General features: G+C 40.2%; 1 protein-coding gene across 1 annotated transcript in view; it reads left to right on the top strand.

Moving 5' to 3' along the window:
- TRIM55 (tripartite motif containing 55) overlaps positions 1-13891 on the top strand; it is a gene marked incomplete at its 3' end in the record, with an annotated part of 25604 nt that extends 11713 nt beyond the window's left edge. Inside the window, exons 4-9 of the mRNA XM_015567184.1 lie at positions 1195-1290; positions 10202-10435; positions 10786-10808; positions 10914-11038; positions 12252-12526; positions 13841-13891. Of these exons, the coding sequence (XP_015422670.1) occupies positions 1195-1290; positions 10202-10435; positions 10786-10808; positions 10914-11038; positions 12252-12526; positions 13841-13891 (804 nt within the window). The remainder of the gene's footprint in view (positions 1-1194; positions 1291-10201; positions 10436-10785; positions 10809-10913; positions 11039-12251; positions 12527-13840) is intronic.
- Position 13892: the final 1 nt, after the last annotated feature.

Here is a 13892-nt window from a genome sequence, read left to right on the forward strand (position 1 = left end):
GCCAAACTTTTAAACACCTCACCAGTTCCCCAGTGAGTACTAACTGCTAAAAAAGCAGTATTTCATAAGACATCTATAACATTTTTTTAATTTTATTTTTTATTACAAAGGGTATTACATATGTGTCCATTTTTTCCCCCCGCCCTAGACAGTCCCCTAGCCTCCCCTATTCCTCAGTGTCTTATCTACTTGTGATTTATTCCTCCTTTCCTTCCACCCCTAGTCTTAGTGTACTAGAACTGACTAGTACCAGTTTCACACTGCTTCCCTCAGTGCCCTGGAGACTCAGGTGGGATGAACAGAAGGATAGATGGCAGGACTTTTACCCCACTCCTGTTTGGCCAAAATAGCTTCACTCTCATCCATTTCTTCCATTTGAAGAAAGCATTCTTCAGCTTTAAATTGTTTTTACAACCACTGTTCTTGCCACTTAAAATGTGAGAAAATTAGATTACACATTTTGCCCAACATCATAGAGAAGTTAAAGGCAGAGTTGGTCCAAGCAGGTAGATCTCCTACTTCCCCATTCTGTGTTCCTTCGTGCTCCTTAGCCAATCTTGGGAAGGGAGTAAGTACAAACAAAGCAATGTCTTCTTGTCAAGAGCCTGAGAGGAATTTCCCCTGGAACCAGTTGAATGCTAGTAGTTTCAAGTAACATTGTAGTGACTTAGTCTAGTACATGAGTATGTGTACACCTAGCACATAGAAGGTGCATGATAAGTATATGTTGAATAAGTATAAGTGAATAGATGAATGAGTCGTCACTATATATATTTCCCAAGTAAAACTAATCCTCAGCTGCACTTGGCAAATCATTTATTTTCTGTTTCTGATGTCACATATTGAACTCCATTCAATTTATAAACAATACTTATAATTCTTTAGCTTGAATATGCTATTCTCTACCTATGGCCTATAATTAGCATTCTTAATGTTTTTAACAGGGTCACAGTCTGGTAAGAATTTGATGAAAAATATGAAGCCTCTTCCTACACAAATGTATTTCTATCCTCATCCATACAGAATTTACTTACAAGATTAGGAGGTTCACAGAACTCCTGAGACTCTCTGTTCCTCCTTTGGGTTTTATAGATCCTAGGTTAAGAACCCATGAGGACAACACTATGACTAATTCACAATCAGTGCTGACTATAAAACCCCTAAGATCTTGCACCCCTCTTTTCTCTTCATTAGTCTGAGCTCAGTGATGGCATTGCTGTCCTTGTGGGAAGCAATGATCGAGTCCAGGGAGTGATCAGCCAGTTGGAGGACACCTGTAAAACTATTGAGGTAAGTAAGACTCCACAGAAGTGTAAACCAAAACTGAACTCCTAGGGATGTGGCTTCCTTAACACTACACTAGAAAACCATTTCAACATTTCCATCTCATCTTATAGAAGGACCTCCTTCCTGATATGTCTCTAAAATATTCACCTCCTGTGATTTTACCACATTTATTAGGGTTTTGTTATATGCATTGGTCTTCTTGGTCAACCCATTTTGAAAGATTAGCTACAGGGAAATAATTCCCCATAATGAAAATGAGTGTTGTCGGCCTTTATAACACAATTTCTTTGTGGAAATCTAAATCTTCTTAAGAAATGCTAGCAAGAAATTCTTATTCTAGTTTGAGCTGCATATCTGTGCTCTGACAGTGGGGCTGCAAAAGACCAGCAGGAAGAGAGATCTGCCTGATGGTGCTTAGGGAATGGCTCATTAACTGGGAGCTCATGGAGGCCTGAGTTCTGGTTTGTTCAACTCTGTTTGCCCTCTGCCTGGCCCAGTACCTGGTACATAATAAACACTCAATGAAAACTTGATGAACAAATGGATGAATGGTTGGCTATTTAGTTCAGACTTAGGTTTGGCATGTTAAAAACATAGGAAATCCACTTTTCCCCCAAGGTCAATGATAAACAGTATAATTGCTGAAGGCAAAATGCTGGGACCTAAAAAGGTTTAGCTCTGTAGCAGATATCTTGTCAAGACTTGAAGATTCACAGACTAGTTGAGCCCTGCTGCAGAGAGACAGGCGTAAGACATCTAGGTCTCTGGCCCTGTACCCTGGAGCCATTTATTCCTCCCTCCCTGCTCAAAGTTTTAGGGTAATTTGTTTTTTAGTTGGGCTTCAGGTGCAGAGTGTTGAGGCATTGTACTGCTCAGTTCATGGCTAATTGTCTTCATATTTGTGGGCAAGGCCCCTCTTGTTATCTATTTATTTCCTTTTATCCCTATTTTGCACTCCTGTTCTCTTCTCTGTAAATAACCACTCTAACGTGCTTGATGTTCCATTTACCTGTATCCTTATAAAATATGTATTGTTTTATATGCATGTCTTTTAATTTTATAAATGGCATTGTGTTGTATTTCTCATTCTGCTTCTTACTTTTAAAAAACTAAGCACATGTACATTCAGTCATTCAGTTTTCTCCTTTGTAAAATTGGAGTAATCATAGTACCTACTTCATAGTTACTGTGAGAAATTAAAGGAATATAAGCAAAATGCTTAGCATGGTGCCTAGCATATGGTGAGTGCCCAGCAAATGCCATAGTCTTATCATTTTATCATTAGAAAGGCACATTCTATCAAAAGCCAAAGGCCAGTTCCTAGGTGATGACTTCAGGATATTGGCCAAAATCATCTCATTTTAGATTCACAAATCATGAAAGTCAATCTTCTCTCTTCTCCACACTCATATTCCTATGAGAACCCATAAATCTGGGATCAATTCATAGAAGAAAAATTTTCTCTTGGAGAAAAGCCCAAAAGATTCTGAAGTGGACAATATTAACTTTTTTCTTTTTACTTATTTACAGTAAAGGTCAAATACAACTCAACCAATAAGCCATGAATCAGCACTCCAGTGTAGTACCACATCGAGTCTTGAGTATATAAATAGGAGAGTGTTGCTTGTGGGCCAGTGAGATAATCTCTATACTTGTCTCTGCTTGGCCTTCATCAGAGATAAGGGAGGGCTTTCTGTGAGGGACGTTAGGTTGGGGACACATACGGGAGAAAAGTCCTGTGAGTCGCAGTTGGCCTTGAGCAAAGCCAGTGTCAGAGGACACTGAGAGGGCGTGGAGAGATTAGACAGCAGTTTTGTTCCTGGGAGCTCAGGTGCAATAGGAAGCAGCTGTTTTTTATTGCCACTGAGAACCAGGCTAGAAGGAACAGGTGTGCAGTTATGTTAGCAGAACGGATTTAGTGCAGATGTCAGGAAGAGCTTCCTGGAAGCGACCATCAGAATTATTATCTCTATAATTACTGATAAAAGCATTCCTCGAACACAGCACTTTTATAAGTACTTTCACAGGTTACTAGAAGAGGATGTGTAATTGTCTCCTGGAAGGCTTCAGGGTGAGACTGCAAATTGGCAGGAGGCTTTGTTGTTGTTAATCCTCACCTGAGGATATTTTCCCATTGATTTTTTTTTTTCAAATTTTATTTTTTATTACAAAGGGTATTACATATGTGTCCATTTTTCCCCCCGCCCTAGACAGTCCCCTAGCCTCCCCTATTAAATTGATTTTTACCTTCAGTCCACAGGCAGACTATCTATTGATAGGGCAGCAGGAGTCTTAAAAGTGCCCAACTTTTTTATCTGTTTATTTCAAACCTGGGGTTTTACCTTAAGAGAATCCAATGAAAAAGTGGTATATAAAAAGTATGGAATGTATATATTAAAAAACAACCCCACATCCATAGGGGGAAAAACTCCAGGTTTAGAGCAGTGAATAATGGGACCATAGACAATTTTTAATGCCTTCCTTATATATTCCTGCATTCCACATTTTTCTAAAGCAAGCCTGACATTTTAATATCCAATAAAATAAGTAAGAGTGAGTGAATGAATGAGTGAATATGGCTCAGATAAGCACAGTTCCTTCACATTAGTTTAGGTGGCTTATCAGGAAATGCAGGGATTGGCTCAGAGCCCCATGGAAATATCTGATTTTAGGATTCCCACTTGATGCCAATATACCCCTGTGAAGGGGCCCGAGGACAGAGATGCTGCCACAAAATGGCCACATTGGGTACGCCTGTAATCACTAAGGTGCTCTCCTGTACAGGTAGGACCTCCTCAGTGGGCAAAGCACCAGCAGCTCACTTCCTGCTGGCCCAGAAGCCAGCTAGTGAAGCACACTGGGTCCTTGGCTCAGAGTGAAATTGTCCTACCTTGCCAAGCAGGTGAATTCTGTACCCACGTCAGGGTCCCAGAGCTCCCGTGTCCCTGGTTCTGCCTGGGGTTGTTGTTTCCCTTTCAGGCTGTGCTCACCACCTGCTGGAAAGCCTTTGGTGGCTGTGGACCAGGGGGTGGGGAGCTGTTGTTAAAGAATTCTCCTTTCTGATTGGTGAGGAACCCCTGAGGGACAGGAAATGGAGCAGCCCCTGGAGTGGGCTCTGTCCTTCCCTAATTACTTGCCTCTCCCCACAAGGAGCCTGACATCTGCCCTTTGGTCAAGTGTCCATTCCCTTTACATGTCTAATTCTGTCCCTAATCATGCAGTGTCTTGCAGAGCTGGCCTGGCCAGGCACCTGGCCCTGGACTGGTCCTGGCGAGCTGCCGAGCTTAGGAGAAATCACATTGTGGACTCCTTGTTACCCTTTAAAAGTAATGTGTTCAGTTGGGGTGAGTTCCCATTGATGATGAGAGTGGCATAGTCACAGAAGGGCATTCTGAGCTGTGTGAGGGGAGTGGCATTTTCCCTGTTGCTATGTTCTGATGACAGATGAAAGAGCCTTCTGTCCTTCTAGCCATCCTGGCTGATGTGGCTCAGGGTGGGGCATTTCCCGGGCTCTGGATTGCAAAGGCAAGGTCTGGGGCTATCTTCCCTCACCTTACCAGGCCCTGAAATGTCCTGGGACCAGCTGGGACTGAGGAGGGGGGCTGCTAGTGGGACTGGAGAAGTGTACTTCAGGAGCTCTCTGCTTCCAGAAAAATGTGCTTGACTTTCATTCTTCATCTCTAGAAAATGTAAGCTCCCCCATATAGTCTTTGTAAATGGCACTTATCCTATGTCACTGGACCCCAAGAGAGCAGACAATTAATATTGGCCTTCCTGAGGATAGTGGGCAGGCAGGCTAGAAATAATCCTGTTTTCCTAGATGCCTGTCTAGGAGAAACAGCTACAAATTGAATAATAAATATTTGATTCTGAGCATTTGCAATATCTGAAAAATGTCAACTTTAATAAAATTCTCTAATAATTTTGCAGTGAGAAATAATCCACTGTATTTCCAAAATAGTGATTTTACCCAAACAGCTTTGGAACATTTCCCATGACTATAATAAGAATCATTTTAATAAGCATGCTCTAATTTTTAAGGCAGTATTCAAACAGCAATATAATATGTGCTTAAGAGAACAGATTTCAGAGTTTGATTTTTTTGTATTTTTTTGGGGGGAAGGTGATACTGGTTAACAAAATTATACAGGTTTCAGATGCACAATTCTACAACATATCATCGGTATACTGTATTGTGTGTTCACCACCTCAATTCATCCATCACCGTTTATCCCTCCTTACACTCTTCTACACCTCCCCACATCCCAATCTCCCCTCAGCAATCACCACACATCGGTTTCCACGAGTTTTTTTCTTTTTTGTTCAATCTCTCTACTCCCCCAGCCCCTACCCCCAATCCTGTACAGCTGTCAGCCTGCTCTCTATCTATGAGTCCTATTATGATAGGAGGGTGAAGCAACTCCCTGCAAAGGGAACATTGGAGAATGAATGGAAGTTCTATCTTTATCTTAGGAAGCTTTCTGGTAACTTGAAATATTGGTAAGCAAGGGAGACTGAACCTCTTCTGGGAAACATACTGACTACCCAGAGCACATGGGACTGAATTGAAATCTGCTCAGCTTGCCTTAGTCTGAACCATGGGGCTTGAGTCAGGATGGGCTCACCTGGCCCTCAGCCTTCAGGGAGTTTACTCAAGGACTTTTAAATGATCAGAACTAATCAGCAAACCCCTAATGCCAAGAACTCCAGGAGGAAGCATTAGAATTTTCATAAATTATAACATTATTTTTCTAACATGAAGTGGGGGTGATATAATATGGTAGAAAAAAAAGCATGAGTTTGGGAGTCTTGAGGCCCAAGGCCATTGAATAGAGTTCTTCCCTGAACACAGCACAGAGGCCAGATGGCTGGAGAGGGGGTGAACTCCAGCCCATGTGCCTGGAGAGACAGTGTCTTTCTACTGTGTTGGTCTCTTTTCTAGTGCAGCCTAGCAGAGACCTGGGCTCTAATCCTGGTCTGCACTCTTGGGACTTCTTCCAAGTTCTTGTAGTGGGCTTTTATAAGTGAGGAGTTGGGTTTGATTTCCTTGAGAGAATCTTCCTACCTTAATAGAGTTCTTTCTCTAGTATTATTAATCTACTGTCTACTTTTACACCTTTATTTTTGCTTATTGAAGGGAATTTTGAAGTTCTGTATTTCAAGTGAAGCTGAGTGGGCACTTACAGACCCAGAGCTGCAGCTCCAAACAAGTGTATCTCGAATGGAGGAACGTGGTAGACACATGAATACTGGGAGGCTTGGCAGAGCCAGTTGCTCAATGACAAGTGGTGGGGCTAAAAGCTTATCTTCTGCTCTATTTTGGTCACAAAGCCACGCTCCTCACATGGTAGAGCAGTGGTCACAACTGTCTCAGGTTTTTTTCCTATCGTGACCATGGCACATTGCCAAGCTGACATTGCAGGGCTAGAGAGCATGCAATATATCTTAGTGCTGTAAATGCCCACTTTGAAACTTGCCAGGAATCAAAAGAGGCATTTTAGATATAAAGAGGCATTTCCTAAACTGTAAAATATTGGAACTGTAGAGAAAGAAGGGATCTGAGCAACTATTTAATCCCATCCTTTAATGTACAGATTAAGAAAAAAAATTATCCTGAGGTAAAATGGTTTCCTTGGGGTTGCATAGCTATTTCTGGCTTTTTTCTTTTGAGCAGTGAATTAAGAAGAGGCTTGGGATATCCAGTTAAATACCCATTTCTTTGGGACAGAACAAAATAGAAACTTTTGAATGAGGATTGACCATTCCTAGATTTCATTCAATCATTCACACCATATTTCTCATGTGCGCATTGACTGCACAGGTAATGCTGGGAAAATATAGGTGAACTAAACGGAAGAGGCACCTGCTTTTCAGGAAGATGTTATTCTAGTGGAAGAGATAGATAATGAACACATGAATAACAAGATCATTTAGACATCAATAAGTGCCTGGGGAAAAGTGAGCTGCTGAAAGTCTAGCCATGGAGTAGCATTTCCTAAACTGTAAAGTATAAGCAAATGGTAGGTGCTATTAAAATAATAGCAATTTTATAAAAAATCAATAAAGCGGAAATCATTAAAAACCAGAATAGAAATAAAATAACACATGGTATTCCACTTAAGCCACTAAGTGAAAATTATATGGGTCAAATAAGTGATCTAATCTTTGACCTGAGCAAATACACTAGCCTTCACATGACTTCACATTAGCCTCACTGAAAAGAATTCGGCTTTCACAAATTTCTCACACATATTAAATCATATAGGAGAAAATTTTATGAAACAAATACATTCTGCTACTATCACATACTAATATAATACTCACTATTCTGAATGTTTTAAGTGCACAATTCACTTTAGAAAAATAAGCTAGAAACCATCATATAGTCACAGTAAGCAGTATAGCATCTGAACATCAAAGGTGTACTTCAGGAATGCAGTGGGTACATAGTTACTTGTAAGCTTAGAACAGGAGGTAAGACAGAGAAAGAGAGTTTGATTGGGAAGCTACTAACAGGCTTCAGTTCCTAGGCTGCATAATAGTCTAAATCTTAAGCTAAAGGGCTGGAAATGGATGGGAATTTGGTAAGTCCAGCAATTTTCATGTCTGGACATGCTGTGTGGGCCCCTGTACTATTACTTTGACAGCTACCAAGACTCTACACATTTTCATCCCCTCCTGTACTCCTGTTCATCTTTTATGTCCAAATTTGGGCATCACTTCCTGAGCTAATATCACCACCCTTGTCCTGTTCTCCTTGATATCCCCTACCCACACAAAGGATTGATTAAGGCCCCACCTCTATGCTTCTATGAAGCCTGATATAAATCCTTAATATATTTCAATTATTCAGCCTACTAGGTTATATTATATTATTGGTCCATAGTCTTTCTCATTCAGTGAACTGAGAGCTCCTTGACAACAGGAATTATGTTTAATTCATTGTTAGGTCCCCAGAGCCTTGCACAGCAGTTGACACAAATGATATACTTAATCATTTGTTAAATGAATGAATAGATGGGTGGATGACAGCAATACTATTATGAGAACTAACTATATTATCCAACGGAAGCAGTGGAGTGAAGGATGTATTGTTTGCACATTTGTGGAGCATCTTCATAATTAACCATTTACTTTAAGTCATTCCTTTCCCCCTCTTAGTCTGAGAATAGTAGAGAAATTGGGGGAAAATGAAACATGATTTTAAAAAAATCTATTCAGCAGATATTTATTGAACATCTGTCCAAGGTGGTATGTGTCCTAGGAAGACCGGATTCTATTCCCAAGGAGATTATCATTTAGATTTTTAAGAAACTCATGTAGAGAAAGAAATATGTGATATCAAAGAGACTAATGTTTACTAAAATAAAAGAATAGGTAATAAGGATCGTACAAAGGTCGGATATGTCAGAGATAAATTGGCTGAGTCTAGGAAGCACCCACTAGGCAGGAGAGCTAGGTTGGATCATCATGGCTCAAAACCTGCTCTCAGCCATAAAGGTCCTGGACCCAGATGGTCAGGTCCAAGGAGACAGGTACACACACACACACACATCAAGCTTACTGGAGTTTGAAACACCAAAAGGCCTAACTGGATTTAAACACGGACTCAGAGTATAAAGGGAGCTGGTTGGTACTGGAGATGCTTTAGTCACACAGTGCAAATGGACAAGGCTGACTTCCCATACAGCCTTTCATTCCAGAAATCCAAGACTAGATTCAATATTTCACTCTCTTATGACAATATTGGATAAATAGAGCACCTGAATGCAAGTATATGCCACAAATGGTAAGTATTATGGAATTTCAGAAGATTAAAAAATGACATTCATAGAGATCAAGGAAAGCTTCAAGGAAGAAGTGGTATTTCAACAAGTCTTCAAGATAGTTTAGCGTTTGCAACTGTGAATTGGGGCAGAACATTCTAAACAGAGGGGGAATATGAGAAAAGAAAGTGAGTGATTCATTTTTGCTGGACACAGGCATGGTATGTGATGGAGAAGAGTAATATATGGTGAAGGAAAGCTGGACTCAGGTAATAAAAAGATTTGAAAGCCATTTGTAAAGTTAAAGTGTTATTCTTTGGGCACTGGGGAGTCATAACAGAGAAAAAGCACTATATCCTAGGAAAATGAATTTGACAGCAGCATGTTTGTTGGCTTGAAGAGGACATCCCAGATGCTGAGGCCATTGGAAGCTTCAGAATCTACATGGGATGACTGAACTGCAACAGCAGCAGTATAGACAGGACAGAGGAAGACTGAGGGTACAAACTAGGAAGTACCATAGTTTTTTCCTTATTCATTCTCTCTCTCTCTCTCTCTCTCTCTCTCTCTCTCTCTCTCTCTCTCTCCAAAGCAATATAGCCTATAAGCTATATAGCCAGTATATAATTTAAAATAAAACCTGTCTTAATTTTTATAAAATTATCCATTTATAAAGAACAGAATATGGCCGAAACCGGTTTGGCTCAGTGGATAGAGCGTCGGCCTGCGGACTGAGGGGTCCCAGGTTCGATTCCGGTCGAGGGCATGTGCCTGGGTTGTGGGCGCATCCCCAGCGGGGGATGTGCAGGAGGCAGCTGATCGATGTTTCTCTCTCATCGATGTTTCTAACTCTCTATCTCTCTCCCTTCTTCTCTGTAAAAAATCAATAAAATATATTTTTTAAAAAAAGAACAGAATATGGAAAGATAATTGATCCATTTAGCCAATTTGATTACTTTTGGATTGGCCACATAATTGGATAAAAGTGGGATTTTCAAAGTATCAACACAGTAGGTATCTGTAAGTGATAGCTTAAGGGAAAAGTATCCTACATAAATAAAGTTTCTTATCTCCCCAAATGTCCAGGTGCTTTTTCCAAATAGACATTCTTTCAAACACTTTCTAACATTAGCTAACCCAACTAATAGGAATGCTGCAAAAAACAGAAACAGGAACTTTGTGAGAAGTTTGATTACCTATATGGCATCCTGGAGGAGAGGAAGAATGAGATGACCCAAGTCATTACCCGAACTCAAGGGGAAAAACTGGAACATGTCCGTGCTCTGATCAAAAAGTATTCTGATCATTTGGAGAATGTATCAAAGTTGGTCGAGTCAGGAATCCAGTTCATGGATGAGCCAGAAATGGCAGTGTTTCTGCAGGTAAGTCTCCTTTTGGCATCAGAGGAAACTAACCAAGCACATGGGGGTTGGAGAAGTGGTTGTCATCATGTTTTTGCTATGTACATCTCATTCTGATCTATTTTACCAATTAAAATATAAGTTCATCATGTGCTTATTCTCCATCTGCTTAAAAAATTTCATGAGCATATATTTAAGGGACCATGACATTGCTTAAATATAAGATGGTTCTGGTATAAAGGAGCAGTTATTTATGGCATTTAAAATTTAAACTATGAGATTTTCAGAGTCAGCAAAGGAAAGAATTAAGTCTCAACATCATGTTTGATGAAAAGAATTTAACTAGGCTTGTCTTTTGTTTGCTTTCACAGAATGCCAAAACCCTATTACAAAAGTAAGTAATTTTCATTTTAAGGAAAAATGCAATATTTTTCATTTTTATCCAAGGCTGTCAAAACTGTAAACAGTAACACAAAGTAGCAACTTGTCTTTGTTGCAGAATTTCTGAAGCATCGAAGGCATTTCAGATGGAGAAAATAGAGCATGGTTATGAAAACATGAACCACTTCACAGTCAACCTCAATAGAGAAGAGAAAATAATACGTGAAATTGATTTTTACAGAGGTTTGCTATTCTTGTGACCATTTGGCCAAAATTGCAAGTGTGTGAAAGCTGCAGAGAGTTCAGTGGGAGAGAAGGTGGATTCAGAGTCACTTTCAGAATGGATGGTGACAATTTTATAAGGATTATAATCTAATGTGAAGCTCTACTTCATTACAAAATCATACAGTTTGTTGACCGTGTTAATTTAGCTTTGCATATCACAGTGTCCATTATAATGCCATTATTGGGCATTTGACTCTGGGTAGTCAAACACTTAATAGTTGATGGTGATGATGAAATCTCAATTTCAACCCTCCACAAGGTGTTAGCCACAATGATGTAAGATGTCATCAGGTGCAAGGTTAGAGATGAGATAAAAATAAAACATGGAAGACATATGGATAAGTAGTGTAGTTCATCCACTTAATCAAACTTTCAAGGGCAAGAATAGTAGCAAGTCAAGAATAAGTCACAACCTGGTAATAATACTTGGACCATGTGACCAGATGTACTCCCTGAGTTATAAATGCATCCCTACCATTTGGCCCAGAAATCCCACTCCTGAAATTTATCCTAATGAAATCACTGAAAAGAGGAAAATCACCTTGGAGCTGATCAAGTCTTTGATGGCCTTCACCCATCCTAGCCCATCTAGGTGATGAGGCACCTCAGCTAGACTACTGTTAATGCCAGGAAGCTGTATTAGTGTTCACAGATATAACTTTAGAAGCAAATTTTCTGGATGGATCTTTTGAAAAATTAATATCGTCTCTCCTTATTGTCTGAGGGAATATTAAGAGTAACAGGTTAGTAAAAGATGACATTAACTGTGACAAAAGTCAGCATTCACTGAACAAAGGAAGTAAGCAATTAAAATAAAACTAGATAAAGAAGAGAGTTGCATTTTCATTTGACTTGATGGAGATAAATAAGTGATAATCCTAACCTTTCAGGAGCTTGTAGATGTGACAGTGCGTGGTAACAATGTGAACAGGCTCTGAGGGTCAGGGGAATGGTGCATGGTGGTGGTGAGGACTAGATATCATACTGAGGAGGGGAGAAAGGAGGATGGTGATGCTTTGGCACCCTTCACATGTGTCCTGTCCACATTTAACTAGAAGCAAAAAACTCCAGCATGATGGCATACTTGGGCGATAGTCCTAGCCCTGGCCATTAATTGTTTTCATGGCTGTAGTGGTCATTGTAATGATTTAAAAATACATCACCTTACCAGAAGAGGAAGAGGAAGAAGAAGAAGAAGGAGAGGGAGAAGTAGAAGAGGAAGGAGGAGGAGACAGAGAGGAAGAAGTACAAGAAGAAGACGAAGTAAAAATCGAAGAGGTAGAACAAGTTGGAACAGAGCCATCAGAAGAAGGTGAAAGTCTGGAGAAAGCCTTGGAGCCCTCTCAGCTGGCCTCAGAGGTCCAGGCTGCCCCAGCAACACTTCCTGTTTCCTCTCCAGAGCCATCTCCAGCCCTGCGACCTGCTGCAGATGCCCCAGTGACACAGGTAACCGTTCATGAGTTCTTTCCTACAGGACATGCCATGTGCTTCCTTGACGAACAGCCTAAACAATTTATTCTGCATTGAGGAAAAGATAATTTTATGCCAGACATTTGTATGTGGAAGACAAAAGATTTCAGGGCAGTCACAATGTCTGGGAGAAAAGCCCCTGTAGCTTATTCAACAGATGAGTTGTTATAACTGGTTTGACATGGTTTTCCATTAATAACACCCTCAAATTTGAGGCAATCTTTGTCTGGAAATTATGTATATATGACATATTCATAGAGAGCCAATTTCATGAAGATTAGTTCTGCTCTGAATATAGATATAAGGTATAGGGTGACAATATATAATTTATGGTGAAAAATAACAATGATTGTACTTCTGAAACTGCATTTTTTACGGATAATATAGAAAGTGAATAGAGAAGCTATGGTAGTTTATGTCCCTCATCCTTACCCTGAAATACAACTTTTGTTCAGTATGCAAATGAAGCCTCATTTTCTTATATGTCATTTGATAAGATTATGTGTTGACAGAATTGTTTAAAAATGTTCTAAGCCAATTAGCTCATCCCAAATGTTGTACCTGATTGGCTGACCTTAAATTTCTAAGATGTCACTGGCCAGTTTTCAAGCCTTTATGCTGACTGCATGACACCTTCAGCAGACAGGTCCCAACCTGCTGAGTTTGTGGACAATGCAGACTCATCACAAATGAGCCCTGTTTTTGCACCTGTTTTCAAAGTGGATTGAAATTACCTATATAAAAAAACCTTAGAGCGAGAACTGGGGGGTAGAAGTATATCATCTATGCTCTGCCTCCACAGACAACCAGGCTAAAATACTGTTATTTATAGTTCCTAAAATCTTGAAAACCTGAGTATACCAATTGCACTGAAACTGAAAGAGGAGTGATAACTAAATGGGAATAAGCTCAATGGCTGGTTTTAGAAAAGAGGTTTCAGGGGCCCACATATATTAAAAATTAACTTGGTCAATAGTTTGACCTTTCTCCCATATCAAATGTTTTGTAAGTAACCTTTATTTTAGGGTTCCTGGTCAGGCTACCATTTTCTGAAAGACAAGCCCAGAAAAGAAGAGGGGAACTGCAGAGGCTATGCAGAGGGTACTGTTGGCATTTCTGTCCTTAGCGCTTGCCAAGGGGGGGAGGGGGGTGAACTAAAGCATGCACTAAAGCAGGCACTGCACACAGAGTTCACAATTGTAAAACCTGAAGGGAACTAAAATCGACTGCCTTTTCCCCCCTCTTCTTCTTTTTCTTGTTTTACTTTCGAATGTATCTGTCCTGATTAAGGGGGAGGTTGTATCCACTGGCTCTCTGCAGGCCACAGAGTCTGAAACTCACG

The sequence above is a fragment of the Myotis davidii genome, unplaced genomic scaffold (assembly GCF_000327345.1).
Source record: "Myotis davidii unplaced genomic scaffold, ASM32734v1 scaffold2723, whole genome shotgun sequence".
Classification (NCBI taxonomy): Eukaryota; Metazoa; Chordata; class Mammalia; order Chiroptera; family Vespertilionidae; genus Myotis; species Myotis davidii.